Source organism: Bos taurus, chromosome 18 (assembly GCF_002263795.3).
Source record: "Bos taurus isolate L1 Dominette 01449 registration number 42190680 breed Hereford chromosome 18, ARS-UCD2.0, whole genome shotgun sequence".
Classification (NCBI taxonomy): Eukaryota; Metazoa; Chordata; class Mammalia; order Artiodactyla; family Bovidae; genus Bos; species Bos taurus.
Window position 1 is genome coordinate 24,696,359 of NC_037345.1, and position 19,456 is coordinate 24,715,814.

The window sequence follows — 19,456 nt, forward strand, 5'->3', positions numbered from 1 at the left end:
GGAAGTTGGGGAGCCATAACTAAGCACTTTCTAAAAACTCAGTTATCTGAAAAAGGATCAGCTCCTTTAGAAGACAGTGAGATACCCACCTCTGTAGGTATGTAAGCAGGGTCTAATGACCATAGATGAATTTCAATCACCAAGTAATTTATTGGACTGGATAACCTTTTATGCCTAATCTTCCAATCTTGAGACCCTCTGATAGTCCTTGAGAGACAATGAAATCCTTACCTGTCCGTTTCCAACATTTGTTAAACAATTATTTGGCATGGATTGAAAAATCTGCTACAAGTTGTACTAGGACCCAGGAAATAGATAAGTTCTTGACCCAATGTAGCGTGAAAGTTCTTTTTGTGGGCTCTCTTCTACCCCTACTCCCAAAACAGAGACCTAAAAACAAACAAACAAAAAAAAGCATGAATAGAACCAGATGTTGCTTCCTAAGACCCAAGAACCGTCCATCCAGACCCAAGTCTCAGTGCTGAGGAAGACACCTTGGGAAGACGGCATACCAACCCACACTACCCTGGCCATCCCCTCACCTCACCTCTCTGTCCATGGCATTTGGACAGTGGTTCCACGCTTGAGCGTGCATCAGACTCACCTGGAGGGCTGGTTACTGAGCTGCACGCCCCAGAGTTTTGTATTTGGCAGGCCTGGGATAGGGCATGAGAATTTTTTTTTTAATTTATTTCTATTTATTTTCGGCTATGCTGGGTCTTCATTGCTGTACAGGGTTTCTCTAGTTGCAGAGAGTAGGGGCTATTCTTTGTGGTGGTGTGTGAACTTCTCATCGAAGTGGTTTCTCTTGTGGAGCACGGGCTCCAGGCACTTGGGCTTCAGTAGTTGTGGCGCAATGGGCTTAGTTCCTCTGAGGCACGTGGGATCTTCCTGGACCGGGGATCGAACCTGTGTTCCCTGCATTGGCTGGCGGGTTCTTTACCACTAGACCACCAGGGAAGCCCGAGAATTTGCAATTGTAACAAGTTCCCAGGCAATGCTGCTGGTCCTGGAGCCACTTTCTGAGAATCATTGTGCTGGGGTATTATATATCTTAGGGAGTTACTACTTTTTTATCCTCATTTAGAAGACCAGGAAATTCAGGCCCAGAAAAGTTGGGCCCTTTTGCCCAAGTGAGTGGCAGAGTTGGCCAGGAAGCACTGATGCCTCGGGATGGGCCAAGAGTGATTGATTTTTCTTTTCTTAATGCCTTTTGCTATAGTGGATTGGTTCAGTTGGGCTAGAGTCTGGGGACAGCAGGTTTTGTGAAATGAAACAGCTGCTGATTTTTCTCTTCTTCCTTGTTTCAGAAAACCAAGTCTTTCACTCGAGTGGTTGATGGCCTTTTCTTTCCTAATGAGCCGCTAGACCTGTTGGCTCAAAAATTATTTCATCTGGTTCCTTCCATCATCGGAGTCAATAACCACGAGTGTGGCTTCCTGCTACCCATGGTAAGAATTCCTCTGTGCCTCCTCCCACTCCTTCAACAGTGAGGCAGCTGTCTGCTTCACACTGGGCGTGCACATAGCTCTCACCAGCATTATGAGGGCTGGAGCCCATCACCCCAAATACACACCAGTCACTTTTTCTCTCTGAAGGAGGAGAACTGTGGATTGGGGGCAGCTGCAGCAAGTGTTCACTCTATTCTTCCTATAGGGTTAAAGAAACAATTGTACAAAAAAGTGAGAGATCCAAATGGACTTTGTTCAAAATATTACAAATGATTGTTTCAAATAAGCACTGTTTCTCCCTCAGAGGTGAAATTCACACAGGTTTAGAAAACTGCAGACCTTCACACTTTCATTTCAAGCCTTGGTTCTGGCATTTCATTTCCAAGAATGCCAGTGCAAGTTGCAAAATTATTGACTTGTTTCATTCATCCGACAAATATGAACCAAGGGTTTACTCTATGCCCTGCACTCATTAAAAAAAAACAGCATTCAGCAATGAGCAAGTCACATGGTTCCTGCTTTTTGCCAGCTTACATTCTCAAGGGGAGAGACAGATAATATGCAAGATTGAATGGATGGTTTCAGAGAGTCAGAGAAGGCAATGGCACCCCACTCCAGTACTCTTGCCTGGAAAATCCCATGGATGGAGGAGCCTGGTGGGCTGCAGTCCATGGGGTCGCTAAGAGTTGGACACGACTGAGTGACTTCACTTTCACTTCTCACTTTCATGCATGGGAGAAGGAAATGGCAACCCACTCCAGTGTTCTTGCCTGGAGAATCCCAGGGACCGGGGAGCCTGGTGGGCTGCCGTCTATGGGGTTGCACAGAGTCAGACACAACTGAAGCGACTTAGCAGCAGCAGCAGCAAGGGCTATGAAGAACATAGACTGAGAAGAGGAGGCTTCTTTAGGGAGCAGAAAAGAGGTCAGGAAAGAGTTCTCTGAGGAGGGACCATTTGAGCTGAGATCTGAATGCTTAGTAGGAGCCATGGTTTGTTTGACCCTGTAGTTTGAGTCTCCCCATTTAAAATAAGCTTTTCATCTGTCCTCAGAGGGCTTCCCAGGTGGCGCTAGTGGTAAAGAATCCACCTGCCAATGCAGGAGACATAAGAGATACAAATTTGATCCGTGGGTTGGAAAGGTTCCCTGGAGGAGGAAATGGCAACCCACTCCAGTGTTCTTGCCTGGAGAATCCCATGGACGGAGAAACCTGGCAGACTATAGTCCACAGGGTCGCAAAGATTCGGACACAACGAAAGCAACTTAGCACACGTGCAATGCTGTGCTCAGAAGAGAGCGCTCAGTTCTTTATATTTCCTAGTTCATTTCTACAGATCAACCTCCACCTTTCAAGTAGGGGCAGTGAAATACAGTGTATGAAATGCAGGCTATGAAATACAGTGATTTGTCGAGTTACAAGGCTAGCTGGTGGTCCTCTGGAATCAAAACCCTGAGATCACTGGGTTGTTAAAGGCATGTTCTGGCGATTATTAATTTGACATACAGAGCAATGTTTCAGGGTAGGTGGAGTGGGGATTTTTTCCCCTCATTGTAATTGAAGCAACTGAGTCACAGACTGTGGCTTAAGTTAGTTCTTTTAATGCTTTGTGGATCTGTACTAGAAAAAGGGAGACAGGCGCTACTGATAACAGCCTCATCACCATAATCACTGTGACTGAGTGTCTTTCATAAGCCAAGTGTTTGGCGACTGTACAATAATGCAAACAGGCATTATTATCCCCATTTAGCAGCTAAAGAAACTGAGACTCAGAGAGGCTAATGTGACTTTCCTAAATCTCCTAGCTAGAGAGGAGACAGCAGTGTATAAATTTCATATATTTAGGTTCTGCCTGTAAATGCTGAGTTCTCTATTTACCGGCTGTGTGACCTTCGAGGAGCTGCCTAACCTCTCTGAATCTCTGTTCCCTCATCTATGAAATATGGCTAAAGTTACTACCTGCCTCACAGATACACATCAAATAGCCTGGCATATAGTCTAAATGCTAGGCATTTATTAGATATTGGAATTATTCAAGTAGGAGGACAGGACTTGGTGTCCAAGTCTGTACAGCAAAAGCCTGCATGAGTGCTGTCATTCTGTGGTTGTTTGAGACCATAGAAAGCCTCCAAAAACCAATCCTGGCTCCTGAACATACAGAGAGGGTTCTTAGTAGTTTAAAAGTACTTGTGGATTATTTGAAAGACTCTAGGGGTTCTCTCAGATTCCACAAGACAGATTTGTTTAAATATCTGTCATGATTCATTACCCCAAGATTTTCAGCAGAAAATGTACCAGAGAAATTCATTTGACAAGTGAATACTATTTCTATTACCTCATGTTTTTAAGCTGTGATATTGGCCAGGGAAGGGTCATTTTAAAAATAACTGCTTGTAGCTCTTACTCTGTACCAAGCAGCCTCTGTGTTTTTAACCATCCACTCTGCAGCCTCACTTGCTGCCTGCCTCTGCCAACTGCTGGTTTCTCAGACAGCCCAATGACAAAGGACTTTAGAAAGAGAGCAATAAATAAACCACTTCAACTTGCTGTTGAAGCCAAGTGGTGGTCTGCATTAGTTTCCTAGGGCTGCCGTAATGAAATACCGCAGAGGTGGCCTAAACCACAGAAATGTATTTTCTCAGTGTTCTAGAGGCTAGAAGTTCAAGATCAAAGTGCCAGCAGGTTTGGTTTCCTCTGCGGCCTCCTCTTTGGTTTACCGGTGGCCACCTTCTCGCTGTGGCCTCACAGGTCTTTCCTCCGTGTGCACACCCCTTGAGTCTCTGCATGTCCAAATTTCCTCTTCTTGTAAGGACACTGATCAGACTGGATTAGGGCCCATCCTAGCATCCTCATGTTAGTTCAACAACCCCTTTAAAGACCCTCCTCTCCGTACACAGTCACATTCTGAGGTCCTAGAAGGAGCCTGGTAGACTGCAGTCCATGGGGTCTCGAAGAGTCGGACAGGACTGAGCGACTTCCCTTTCACTTTTCACTTTCATGCATTGGAGAGGGAAATGCAACCCACTCCAGTGTTCTTGCCTGGAGAATCCCAGGGACAGGGAGCCTAGTGGGCTGCTGTCTATGGGGTCGCGCAGAGTCGGACAAGACTGAAGCGACTTAGCAGGAGCAGCAGCAGCAGGGGTTCCACATAGGAATTTGGTAGAGGACACACCCAACTCATAACGTGGTGGCCACTCAGCTCCCTCAAGACCTCAGGTATGACAGGGAACGGCTGCTTGATAAATTCAAATGTGAGAAAAAGAATCATCATTGCTCAACCAACCCACTGAGGCTGCTCCTTACACATGGACCCCTTGGGGCTGAAAGGGTTCCTGCTCTAGCCAGCCTCCCCTCTGAAAGGTGGGTGCCTGGGCACTTGGGGAGACCAGTTTCCCTTCTGATGACCTGATGTACTCACGGAGGACTCCCTGCTTCTTTCCACAGAAGGAGTTTCCTGAGATCCTCTGGGGCTCCAACAAGTCCCTCGCCCTGCAACTGATACACTCAGTCCTGGTAAGCGAGCTTGACTCTCCTCCAAGATCCATTCATTTCACAAACCTCCTGGGTCACACTCAGGGGTAAGGCTGGGATAGAGATTTATTCATTCATTCATTAGTAGATCTTCACTAAACAGAGTTCTGCAATCCCTTATCCACAGTCTCAACATCCAAATAGCTCTGACAGCCCACAAGCTCGGCAGCCAAAATTCACCTAGACTGATACACAGCCATTGGTCTTCATTATTCCTACACGTTCATTCACTTTGTCCCACTATATGTTTCTATGTGATCAATGTGGGGGCTGAGCATATCATATAATATGCAGCATATGTACTGAATTATTCATCTAAGAACTGAAAAGTTTTGAATTCTGAAAACCACCTGGGACTAGAGACCCATATTCACTATGTACCAGTCAGGTACTGTTCTCTGTTCTAGCAGTGCTGAGGGCCTTTAGCCAATCATTTATTCATTCACTCCCTATACTAGGGGTATAGAGATATATCAACCTAGACACTAAGACAGAGACAGATTTCTTCCCTTCCTTCCTTTCTTCTTTCCATAAACATACACTCAGTGTGTATTCTGTGCCAGGTTCATTTCATTCATTTTTTCATTGAATAAATGTTTCTTGAGAGTCTGCACACCCTGGCATGTCCTTAGGTCCTGGGTACAGTGATAGAGGAACTGAAGGGCCTCTTAATGAAAGTAAAAGAGGAGAGTGGGAAAAAAACTGACTTAAAACTCAGCACTCAGGAAACTAAGATCATGGCATCCGGTTCCATCACTTCATGGCAAATAGTTGGGGAAACAATGGAAACAGTGAAAGACTTTATTTTCTTGGGCTCCAAAATCACTGTAGATGGTGACCGCAGACATGAAATTAAAAGACACTTGCTCCTTGGAAGAAAAGCTATGACCAACCTAGACAGCATATTTAAAAGCAGTTCGTCTAGTCAAAGCTATGGTTTTTTCAGTAGTCATGTATGGATGTGATAGTTGGACCATAAAGAAAGCTGAGCACCAAAGAATTGATGCTTTTTAACTGTGGTGTTAGAGAAGACTTTTGAGAGTCCCTTGGACTGCAAGGAGATCAAACCAGTCAATCCTAAAGGAAATCAGTCCTGAATATTCATTGGAAGGACTGATGCTGAAATTGAAGCTCCAATACTTTGGCCACCTGATGCAAAGAGCTGACTCATTGGAAAAGACCCTGATGTTGGGGAAGATTGAAGGTAGGAGGAGAAGGGGACAACAGAGGATGAGATGGTTGGATGGTATCACTGACTCGATGGACATAAGTTTGAGCAGGCCCTGGGAGTTGGTAATGGACAGGGAAGCCTGGCATGCTGCTGTCCATGGGGCCACAAAGAGTCAGACACAATTGAGCGACTGAACTGAACAGTGATAGCAGGCACTCTCCCTGAATTTGAGGGACTTGTAGACTGTTGGGATGGGTGAACATGACCAAACACCTCATACTGGAGTTAAGAACATGGGACCTGGATGCAAATAGACTTGTGAAGGAGTCATGGTTCTACCACTTTGGACAAACCACATCACCTCTCTAAACCTCAGTTCCCTCACCTGTCAAATGGGGTTAATTCTGATGCCTGCGTCATAGTATTACTGTGTGGATTCAATGAGACAATGCATATAAAGCACTCAGAATTATGCTTGCAAAGGCAAATGTTTGGCGAGTGTCGCTATGATGGCTATTGCAGTTGACCTGGATCTCTTGCTACCATGATGTTTTACAGCACATCCCTGTCCAGTATTTATACCTTGTGGCTAATGAATATTTCCACAATAAGCACTCTCTGGTCGATATACGAAATCGCTTCCTGGATTTGCTTGGAGATGTGTTCTTTGTGATCCCTGGGCTGGTCACAGCTCAATATCACACAGGTAAGTCTCCTCGCACGCCTCCTCCTGCAAGGCTGGTGGCCGCAGGGATCCCTTTGCCTGTATACTGGCGGCCACCTGCTCTGCCCTGCCCTGCTGTTCCCTTGCTGAGAGGGAGCTCCCAAGGCTGCCTGGGATATAGCCCTGCATGCTGACCTTCGCAGTTCCCCTGCCTTTCAGAGTTCAGGAATGTTGATCAGTCCTTGTTGATTCTAGTACTTTCCTTTCTTCAGGACTGTGTAGAAAAGTCCCATCCCCCCATATTTTCAGAGGCCGGCCCACACTTACCTTTCTCTTTGGAATGCGTGCGTGTGCATGCTCAGTTGTGTCTGACTCTTTGTGACTCCGTGGGCTACAATCTTCCAGTTTTCCAGGCAATAATACTGGAGCAAGTTGCCAATTCCTACTCCAGGGGATCTTCCCGACCCAGGAATCAAACCCATGTCTCCTGCATTGGCAGGTGGATTCTTTACTAGTGAGTCACCTGGGAAGCCCTGTCTGGAAATGTCTTCCCAAATATCTATAAGGAGCAGTGGAGCAATAAGAAAGAGATTACTTGTGGGGCACAAACCTGCCTTTCTTTCTTTTTTAAAAAAAGTTTGTATTTATTTACTTTTAATTGAAGTACAGTTGATTTACAATGTTGTGTAAATTTCTGCTATACAGCAAAATAATTCAGCTACATATATGTATATATATACACATATATATATTCTTTTCAGTATTCTTTTCCATTATGGCTTATCACAGATATTGAGTATAGTTTCCTGTGCTATACAGTAGGACCTTGTTGTTATCCGTTCTATACATAACAATTTTCATCTGCTAACCCCAAACTCCCAGTCCGTCCCTCCCCATCCCCCTTCCCTGTTGGCAACCACAGATTTGTCCTCTGTGTCTGTGAGCCCATTCACAATTAGGTTCATTTGTGTCGTAGTTTAGATACTACATGTAAGTGATGTTATAGGGTATTTGCCTTTTTCTTTCACGGCTTACTTTCTTTCTGGCTTACTTCATTTAGTATGGTAATCTCTAGTTGCATCTGTGTTGCAGCAGATGGCATCATTTCATTCTTTTTATGACTGAGTAGTATTCCACTGTGTATATATGTGTATATATAAATACATAATACACACACCCCATCTTCTTTATCCATCTCTCTGCTGATGGACATTTAGGTTGTCTCCATGTTTTGGATATTGTGAGTACTGCTGCTATGAACATTAGGGTGCATGTATCTTTTTGGATTATGGGGCTTCCCAGGTGATGCTAGTGATAAAGAATCCTTTTGCCAATGCAGGACATATATATTTAATTTATATATATGAATTATTATTTGGCCATTAAAAAGTAATGAAATATTGATACATGCCACAACATGGATGAAGCTTGGAAGCACTGCTAAGTGTAAGAAGCCAGACACAAAAGCTTATATGTTGTGTGATTCTGTTTATGTGATATGTCCAGAATAGGCAAATCTACAGAGTCATAGAGTTTTCATGAATGAAAGGGAGGGGTCAATGAGGGAATGAGTGCTTCAACGGGCCTGGGTTTCTGTCTGGAGTGACAAGAATGTTCTGGACCTAGATAGTGGTGATGATTGCACAACATTCTGAACTTTCTAAAAGCTGCTGAATTACACACCCTGAAACTATTAAAATGTTGACATTTATGTTGGTGAGTTTTTACGACTTACAGTGAAGAAAGCAAGCCACAGATGGAAGAATATATTCACAACACAGCTATCCCACCAAAAAAATCCATATCCAGACTAGAAGAATTCTTATAGTTCAATAATGAAAAGACAAATAATCCATTTACAAATGGGTGAAAGGCTTGAAAAGACACTATGCAATAGAGGAAAAATGAGAACAAAAAGCACATGAAAAGGTGCTCAACAGTATTAATCATCAGGGAAATGCAAAGTAAGCCCAAAATGAGGCAATCATTTACACCTGCTAGAATGATTAATATTTAATATTAAAAACTCAAGCCATATACCAAAAAGTATTGCCAAGGATGTGGAATGTTTAGTACTTTTGACAAGAATGTGAAATGGTTACAATCACTCTGGAAAACAGCACGTTTCTTACAAAGTTAGACATATACCTACTCTATTATTCAAATATACATAAGACTTGTGTATGGATATCCACAGCAGCTTCAATCATAATAGCCCCAAACTGGAAAGAACCCAAAATGTCTTTCATCAGATGAATAGATAAATAATTTATGGTATATTCATGCAACAGCATACTACTTGGTGACAGGGAATCAACTATTGATACAGGGAAAACATGGATGAACCTCAAAAACATTATGATGAGCCAAAGAAGCCAGATTCAAGAGAGTACATATTGTGTTATTCCATTCACACAAAGTTCAAGAACAAGCAAAATTAATCAATTGTGATAGGAATAAAAATATTGTGTTTCTTGGTAGAATGACTAGAAGGAGCTACAAGGGAACTTCTGGGGTGATGGAAATGCTCTGTATCCTGCTTGGGGTGGTGTTTACATGAAGGTGCACGCATTTGTTAAATTTCACCAAAATGCACATTTAAAATCTGTGCTTTTTACCTGATACTTTGATGAAAAGAGAGAAAATGAGAGGCAAGGAAGCACAGACTGTGAGTACAAAGCAACTGCATTATTAAGGCTAGCTAGAAAGGATTTAGAGAAATAAGCCAGTAACTGGAGGGCAAGTTGAAACCAAGAGTATGTATGCTTGTATGTGTTTCTCTGTGTGTATGCATGCATGCATGTGTACGTGTGTGCTTTAATGAGAGACTTTGTAAGCTTGTTTGCCACTGATGGTGATGATCCAATAGAGAGAAACTGATGCAGAGAAGGAGCAGAAATAGCAGAGCAAAGACGTGCAGTAGAAGAGAGATGAAGCAACATAGGACGCAGTGGAGCATCTTGGAAGCAGGAGGATAGCTTTGTCCTATTTTCTGCAGACAGCTGAACCAGGGTCAATGAAAGGAAGTCACAAGGAGGTACATCTTGGATCAGTATAAAGCATTTTTTAAATTGGAGAATAATTGCTTTATGATGTTGTGTTAGTTTCTGCTGTATAATAACATGAATCAACTATAAGTATACATACATCCCCTCCCTTTTGGACCTCCCTCCCATCCACCCCCACCCCAGCCCTCCAGGTTATCACAGAGCACAGAGAGCTGACCTCCTGTGCTATACAACAGCTTCCCACTAGCTATCTATTTTACACATGGTATTTAAATACATGTCAATGCTATTCTCCTAATTTATCCCACCCTCCTTTGGTTTTTGTTTGTTTGTTTGTTTTGAAAAGTAGAACTGTTGCCCTTGCAGGCTGCCCTGAGGGGTTCAGTTCAGTTCAGTTCAGTCACTCAGTCGTGTCCGACTCTGCGACCCCATGAATCACAGCACGCCAGGCCTCCCTGTCCATCACCAACTCCCGGAGTTCACTCAGACTCACGTCCATTGAGTCAGTGATGCCATCCAGCCATTTCATCCTCTGTCGTCCGCTTCTCCTCCTGCCCCCAATCCCTCCCAGCATCAGAGTCTTTTCCAATGAGTCAACTCTTCGCATGAGGTGGCCAAAGTACTGGAGTTTCAGCTTTAGCATCATTCCTTCTAAAGAAATCCCAGGGCTGATCTCCTTCAGAATGGACTGGTTGGATCTCCTTGCAGTCCAAGGGACTCTCAAGAGTCTTCTCCAACACCACAGTTCAAAAGCATCAATTCTTCGGTGCTCAGCTTTCTTCACAGTCCAACTCTCACATCCATACCACTGGAAAAACCATAGCCTTGACTAGACGGACCTTTGTTGTCAAAGTAATATCTCTGCTTTTGAATGTGCTGTTTAGGTTGATCATAACTTTTCTTCCAAGGAGTAAGCATGTTTTAATTTCATGGCTGCAGTCACCATCTGCAGTGATTTTGGAGCCCAAAAAATTAAAGTCTGACACTATTTCCACTATTTCCCATGAAGTGATGGGACCAGATGCCATGATCTTCATTTTCTGAATGTTGAGCTTTAAGCTAACTTTTTCACTCTCCTCTTTCACTTTCAGCAAGAGGCTTTTGAGTTCCTCTTCACTTTCTGCCATAAGAGTGGTGTCATCTGCATATCTGAGATTATTGATATTTCTCCCAGCAATCTTGATTCCAGCTTGTGCTTCTTCCAGCCCAGCGTTTCACATGATGTATTCTGCATATAAGTTAAATTAGCAGGGTGACAATATACAGCCTTGACGTACTCCTTTTCCTATGTGGAACCAGTCTGTTGTTCCATGTCCAGTTCTAACTGTTGCTTCCTGACCTGCATACAGGTTTCTCAAGAGGCAGGTCAGGTGGTCTGGTATTCCCATCTCTTTCAGAATTTTGCCCTGAGGGGTAATGAGTTCTGTTTCCAGGAGCAGGAAACCCTAGCCTCAGATGAGGAAGAAGGAGTTAGCTTTTTAGGTCACCTCTAGTCTCTGGGCTGTTCCACCTGTGAGTCTGTGAATCCCAGACCAGATGGGTGGAGTGAGGGGCCAGCCTCTACTGTCCCCTGCCTGCATGTCTACCACAAACCCTCTCGACCTTCCTGTAGATGCTGGTGCCCCTGTCTACTTCTATGAGTTTCAGCATCGGCCCCAGTGCTTGAAGGACAGGAAGCCATCTTTTGTCAAGGCTGATCACACTGATGAAATCCGCTTCGTCTTTGGAGGCGCCTTCCTGAAGGGCAACATTGTCATGTTTGGTAAGAAACTGGCCTGAGGGGTTCCTGCTCTTGCAGGAACATGAAATAGGGAGAAGGGGATAAGGAGAGAATCACCACCTTTAGCATGAAGCCTCGCCCACCTCACCACTATGCAAGAGCCTGGGAGTGCTGGCGGGGTGGACTGAACCTCTGGTTAACAGACACAACCTTTCCCTGGAGAATGGCCCCAGTCATAGTTTTAGAAACAAGGATGAAAAAGAAGGGCCAACATTTGCTCGATAAATGTTTCTGTTTGGACTAAAGGCAGGGTGGCCATCTGGGGGCACTCATGCAATTCAATATTTATTTACTTGGCTGCACTGGGTCTTAGCTGTGGCCTGTGAGTTCTTCCATTGTCCTTGCGGCACACAGGATCTTAAGTTCCACCATGTGATCTCTTAATAGCAGCATATAGGATCTAGTTCCCTGACCAGGGATCGAACCTGGGTCCCCTGCATTAGGAGTGCACAGTCTTAGTCTCTGGACCACCAGTAAGTCCCACAATCTGATCATTTTGAGAAACAAAGCCACTTAGTTCCCTCTCCCTGACACCTGATCTTATCCTCCCCGCCCTTCCCAGAGCTCCCCTGAGGCTACCATCCAGGGCTTTCAAAGGCAAAAGCCATATTTTTCATAATTTTAGCTGAAAGTGGTGTGGATTCAGGTGATCTTATGTGAATGCTTGTGAACTGTTTCTAGTGAGGTTAGCTCATTTATTCCTGAGCTTATGACCTGTTCATTGAGGTTATCAAAAATTTAAAAACCACAGGAACTATACACGGGAGTTATGACTAAACTATTTCATTTAAAAAATTGCACAATATGGACCCTTAACCAATTCACGCTGGCCGCTCTGTGATAAGGACAGAACCTCTCCTCTAGAGTGTGTGTAGTGTGGTTTGTTCATTGCTTTATTTATTCTTTCTTATCTTTAATGCCAGTAATAACAGAACTACCTCTTAGGTTGTCATAAGGATTAAATGAAACAATTCTCATAAATCACGTGGTGAGTGCTTAATAAATATTACTATTACTACTCAGTAGCCATCACTGAGTCTATAGTATGTGATGGGCACATGGACTCTCAAAAATGGACAAATGAACAACTGTGTTTGGGTCAAAGAATTAAATTACTTGGTATCTGAAGAGCTTGTGAAATCAATGAGAAAAACACAACCCAGTCAAAAACTGAGTAACAGATATAAATAGATAGTTTAGGGAAACAGAAACACCAGTGGCTTTTGAACATAAAAATCTACCTAGACTGGCTCCTGGCAAAGAGGATTAAAAACTAACCTTGACCAAGTAATCATTTTTCATAGGTCAAAGTTGGGAAGAACATTTTACATAATGTATTTGAGCAGGTGGGGGATAATAGATAACCTCATGTATCAATGGAACACTCTATCAAAACTTAAAATGCACGTAGTCATTAGTCCAACAATTCAACTTCTAAAATTTTTTTGTGTGTGCAGTTATACTTCCTCGTGTGCAAAAATATATATGCACACAGTGAAACATTGCTTTTTTGAGCAAAAGATTCAAAAAATGTCAAGACCCATTAATATAGTACTGGATACCTGAATAATATATTTACATATAATTAAATATAAATATGGGCTTCCCATGTGGCTCAGTGGAAAAGAATCTGCCTGCCAATGCAGGAGATGCCAGAGATGTGGGTCTGATCCCTGGATTGAGAAGATCCCCTGGAGGAGGAAATAACAGCCCACTCTAGTATTCTTGCCTGGAAAATCCCATGGACAGAGGAGCTTGGCATGCTACTGTCCATGGTGTAACAAAGAGACAGACATGACTGAACGCACACGCAAGCACATACATATAAATATATATTTATATATTATATGTTTCTAGAACAACAAAGAGCAACAAATGGAAGTTTTATAGGTGCCAATGTGGAACTAACTCCTGGATACGGTTTTAGTGAAAGAGAAAGATATAGAATGTGTGTCCATTATAGTACCAAGTGTGTAAAAAGATGTCTGCTTAAAGCCCTGTGCACATCTACACTCTTTCAGAAGTGCACTCAAGAACGAGGAAACAATGGTCGCCTCTGAGGTTGCCTCTGAGGCTGGTAACTCAGTGACTAGAGAGAAGAGATGGGGAGAAACTTAACTTTCATTAGATTTACTTTCTGTGTTTCTAATTTTGTACTTTGAGCAGTATTACATTTTCAAATTAAAAAATACACATACAATTAATGGATTGGTAGAGAGGGAAAGAGGTGATCTTTGTCCCCAAGGAAATCGCAGTCACCTGGAAAGGGCTGGAAGAGCATTGGACAGACAGCAACGGTGTGTGTTCAGCCTCTACCATGCGAAAGCATGGTTGCTTGGGAAGGTGATTGTCTGCAAATGCACAATGAGTACTGCGACTTAGCAGGCTGTTAGGGACGCAACAGAAAGAAAGGCGCCAAAGCAATTCATCCAATGTGAGGCCCCTTGGGCTTCTGGCACATCATTGTGGGAATGAGATTTTGTGATTATTTCCTCCAGAAGAAGCCACAGAGGAAGAGAAAGGGCTGAGCAGGAAGATGATGAGATACTGGGCTAACTTTGCTCGGACTGGGTAAGTGAACCTCCCATCTTCCTCCATACCAGATATTTGAGGATGAAAATCTCACTGGGTATTTGAGGCAAAAAAATCTCTCACTTCCAGGAATCCTAATGGGAAAGGTCTGCCTCTGTGGCCGGCCTACAGGCAGTCTGAGGAATACTTGCAGCTGGACTTGAACATAAGCGTGGGACAGAGATTGAAAGAGCTGGAGCTGAAATTTTGGACAGAAACCCTCCCCTTAATGATGACCTCGTCCGGAGCTCTCCTGGCTTCTCTTTCTTCCTCAACCTTCCTTTTTCTACTCCTGCCTTTCATTTTCTCTTTTGCTCCCTGAGAAGTTATCTTTGTGTAGTTTTGGTTTTCCTTCTCCTACAATTTCTTCCACCATCTTTAGCTTCATCTGTGTTCAGTTACTTTATGGAATCAGCTGCTTTATCTGTGTTTTGGGAACTTGGGGATGATCCTTAAAAAACTATTTTCAACATAAAAAAATGCAGTTTGTCTTGGAAGGCTACCAGATTTCTTTAGTAAAGCTGGAAGAAGGCTGGGCCATCAGTTGGCATCATCATGATCCTGTTACTGATCTAAAATAAAATAAGAATGCAAAACATATACAGGGAACAGAATTTAATTCTGGGCTGAAAACTCTCCCCACAGTCCCAGCAACCAAAATGAAGTGGGCTTTCTATCAGCAAAACGTATCTTGTGTACGTTTCCCAAATTACGAGTCCTCCAACCCCCATCCAGGTGAATTTTAACCACAAACCAAGAATGGATGTCCTGAACATCACTGCCTTGAACTATGTCTCTTATCTGACTCTAGAGATATTTCAGGGAGAGGGATATACCAGAGATCCTCCTCAGAAATGGAAACCAGGTGTCCTCCAAGGTCTGAGTCCCAGAAGTCAAGCACCAAGCAGCAGTTCAGTCAGAGACACCAAGAAGAAAAGAAGTTACACGGATGTGTGAAGCCTAATCCATCATTCAGTAAATCCACACTGGGTGCCTGATAGATATCAGTAGTATCTCCAGTGGGCAGATAGCGGTTAACAAAGGCATACTCTCCACTGAATGGTAAGCAGACAGGAAGCAAACATTCAAACATGTGACTATCTTACATTATTACATTGAAGAATTCACTCAGGAAAGTAAGGTGTTTTAAGAAAGTATAAGAGGGGAACCTAACTTAGGTGAAAGTCTCAGGAAGCTCTCTCTGGAGAAATAACATTTGTAATAAGAAGGGATGAATTAAAGTTAACCACATGATAATTAGGGAGAACATTATACATACCATCATTCAAAGGGTATACTTTGACTTTTTATACCCATATAATCCCTGTTACATCCATATAACTTACCCAGGTAATTAGTGTTTATTTTTTATTCCTTCAGAATTACACATGAAGTACACAGAATAAGAAAGTCTCTGAAATCTCAGTAACTTACAGTTCATCTAGGTCAGAGATCTTCGCTTACAGCCTGAATCTGATCCCCACAAGTATTTTGTTTAGCTCACACAATGTCAAATATGTTTTGGAATTATTTTCCACCTAATTTTAAATTAGGGAAATTTCACATTAAAAGCTATATTTACAGCTTCTCAACAACAGATCTGGTGACACTGGAACAGAATTACCACACGGTAATGTGGACTTCTGAAAGCCCGTGAAGTACCTTTGTGCAAATTAGAAGATATCCTTTCCTCAGAACTCTCCCCAGAAAATATCTACGTCTGTGATATGAATGACACATCCTCTGAAGTAGTGTCCTTGTGCAGTGGACAACCTTCATAACTGTCCTCTGATGGAACAGTCTGCAGGAGCTGAGGAGTGGCTATCCCTTGACAAAGGAATGAACTCTCAATGTTCCACAGCCCTCACTATTCCCCACTGTCTTGGTCCTGGCCCACTTCGCTCACTGACATTACCTGCCCCCTGAAGGTGTTTAGGTTTGGACCCTTTACCTTCTCATTCTACAGTAATCTGCAGAGGTGATGGGATTCACCCAAGATCACTTAGTGAGTTAGCAGCAAGCCAACTTTGAATCAACCAGGCCTTGAATCTCTTGTCCCTCCAGAGCAAGACTCTTCCTGCCATGTTGGCTGCCTCCATCAGCAGATGATCCAAAGTCACTGGATTGTCTCTAGTTTAAGTGATTTTGAAAGTTGCAGATCAGTGATGTTCAGGCTAATTTATGGCTCTTAAAAGAGGGACTGAGCCATATGCAAGCAAGCTGAAAATTCAATTGCTTCTGCAGCTGCAGAAGGCTAATTTCTACATTGATATTTGGCAAAACTACCAACTAGAAAATACCACTCAATTCATATTTTTAAATATTATTATATTAAATGAAATTACACATATTATTTATATACTGAATGCAGTCCTAACATCAAATATGGTTCTTATTTTGGTTGGTATCTTGCTGGAGGGAGCATATTTCTACTTCATCCAGATATAGGGCCCTCTCTCCTCATATTCCTGTCCACCTGCAACCAGATGTTTTATCAAATCAAAGTTGAAATATAAATGACATTTGGTATCCAACATTTTTCATTTAATTCAGAATTTATATGGGGTGTAAGTAGAAGAATTATATGGAGGTTTTTTTCAAAATCCAATGTCCAGCCACACCCCAGTCTAACTGAGGCAAAATCTTCTTGGGAGGGACCTGGATATCTATATTTTCAGCTTTTACATGTTCAATGCACACCCTGAATAAGAACTGCTGAGCGTTAATCATGTGGCATATGTATTTTTCTAATTGTTAGAGCATCTTAAAAAAAATCCATTTTTATGGGGCATGGCCAAGATGGCAGAGTAGGAAGACCCCAATTCCACCTACTCTCATGGGCAAACTAAATTATAGCTATTTACAGAGCAATTATCAATGAGAATGACATGAAGACTAGCAGAAAATATTTTGATAGGCTAATAATTAAAGATATTAATTAAAAGAGGATCTACAATGAGATAGGTTGGAGGGGCAGAAATATTATAGTCAAGATCCATACCCCTGTATAGGCAACCCACAAACAGGATTATAATTCTAACTGCAGAGGTTCCCCCCAAGAGTGAGGAGTCGAAACTCCACATTGGGGTCCTCAGTCCAGAGACCCTGCACAGGAAGATGATCCCCCAAAACATTTGACTTGGCAAGCCAGTGGATCTAACTTTCATGAAAGACAGAAGGCTGTAGGAAACAGAAACTCCACACTTAAGGACACACACAGAATATTACATGCTCGGAGACCCAGGGCAGAAGCAGTCATTTGAAATTACCTGGGTCAGACTCATCACAGTAGGCCAACATCACCCTGATACTAAAATCAAATGAAGATGTCACACAAAAAAGAAAATTACAGGCTGATATCACTAACAAACATAGATGCAAATTCCTCAACAAGCTATTAGCAGATTGAATTCAACTATGCAGTAAAAGGAACATATAACATGATCAAGCAGAATTTATGGCAGGCATGCAGAGATAGTTCAATATCTGAAAATCAATCAATATTAAATACCACACCAACAAATTGAAGAATAAAAATCACATGATAATCACAATAGATGTAGAAAAAGCTTTTGACAAAATTTGACCATTTATGATAAAAACTCTCAAAAAACAGATGTAGAGGGAACAAACCTCAACATAATATAGGCCATCTATGACAAGCCCACAGATAACATCACACTCAATAATGAAAAGCTGAAGGCATTTCCTCTTGTCAGAAACAAGCCAAGGATGCCCACCCTCACCACTTTTATTCAGCTTAGTACTGGAGGTCTTAGCCACAGAAATTTGACAACAAAAAGAAATAAAAGGAATCCAGATTTCCTTTTGTTCCTGTTTGCAGATGGCATGATACTATATATAGAAAATCCTAAAGCTACCACTGAAAAAACATTCGAACTCATCAATGAATTCAGTAATGATTCAGGATACAAAATTAATATACAGAAATCCGCTATGTTTCTATACACTAACAATGAACTATCAGAAAGAGAAATTTAGAAAACAATTCCATTCACAATCACATCAAAAAGAATAAAATACCTAAGAAATAAATCTAACCAAAGAGATAAAACACTTGTACTCAAAAAGCTATAAGACACTGACCAAAGAAATTAAGGATGACACAAACAAATGGAAAGATACACTGTGCTCATGGATTAGAAGAACTGATATTGTTAAATTGACCCTACTACCCAAGACAGTCTACAGATTCAATACAATTCCTATAAAAATGCCCATGGAATCTTTCACAGAACTAGAACTATTTGTATGGAGACACAGAAGAACCAGAATAGCCAAAACAATATTGAGAAAGAACAAATCTGAAGGTATCATGTTTCCTGATTTCAAACGCTCATACAAAACTACAGTAATCAAAACAATATGATCCTGGCACAAAAAGGGACACACAGATCAATGGAACAGAGGAGAGTCCCGAGTGAACTCACACACATCCGGTCCATTAATCTAGGGCTTCCCAGGTGGCACCAGTGGCACAGAACCTGCCTGCCGATGCAGGAGACATAAGAAACACAGTTCGAATCTCTGGGTCGGGAGGATCCCCTGGAGGAGGGCATGGCAACCCACTCCAGTGTTCTTGCCTGGAGAATCCCAAGGACAAGGGAGCCTGGTGGGCTATAGTCCATAGGGTCGCAAAGAGTCAGACACGACTGAAGCGACTAGGCACACAGCACGCAATCTAGCACAAAGTAAGAATACACGCTGACGGTAGAGACAGCCTCTCCAATAAACGGTGCTGGGGAAACTGCAACATGCAAAATAATCAAACAGGATGACTTTCTCACACCATAATCAAAAATAAATTCAAAATGTATTAAAGACTTAAATGTAGGACCCCAAATCATAAAACTTACAGAAGAAAACATAGGTAGTACATTCTTTGACTTTGGTCTTAGTAATGTTTTTTGGATCTATCTCCCCAGGTAAGGGAAACAAAAGCCAAAACAAACAAATGAGGTTACATCAAACTAAAAAGGTTTTATACAGCAAAGGAAACTATCAACAAAACAAAAAGTCCACCTGCTAAATGGGAGAAGATATTTGCAAATGATATATATGATAAGAGGCTAATATCCAAAATACACAAAGAACTCACAGAACTCAACATCAAAAAAAAAAAAAAAGATTTTAAAATGGGCAGAGGACCTGAGCAGACATTTTTTCCAAAGAAGATATACAAAGGCCAGCAGGCACATGAAAATACGTCACTAATCATCAGGGAAATGAAAATCAAAACCACAACGAGGTATCACCTCACAC

General features: G+C 42.2%; 1 protein-coding gene across 3 annotated transcripts in view; it reads left to right on the forward strand.

Annotated features, from left to right (window-relative positions):
• The window catches only part of CES5A (carboxylesterase 5A), a 273,508-nt gene extending 258,735 nt beyond the window's left edge, over positions 1–14,773 (forward strand). Inside the window, exons 9-14 of one of the 3 annotated variants that reach the window (XM_024978187.2) lie at positions 1,311–1,451; positions 4,893–4,961; positions 6,709–6,856; positions 11,435–11,584; positions 14,101–14,173; positions 14,264–14,773. In XM_024978187.2, the coding sequence (XP_024833955.1) occupies positions 1,311–1,451; positions 4,893–4,961; positions 6,709–6,856; positions 11,435–11,584; positions 14,101–14,173; positions 14,264–14,495 (813 nt within the window). In that variant the 3' untranslated portion in view covers positions 14,496–14,773. The remainder of the gene's footprint in view (positions 1–1,310; positions 1,452–4,892; positions 4,962–6,708; positions 6,857–11,434; positions 11,585–14,100; positions 14,174–14,263) is intronic. The other 2 variants (XM_024978186.2, NM_001192359.1) reach the window with 2 other exon arrangements.
• Positions 14,774–19,456: the final 4,683 nt, after the last annotated feature.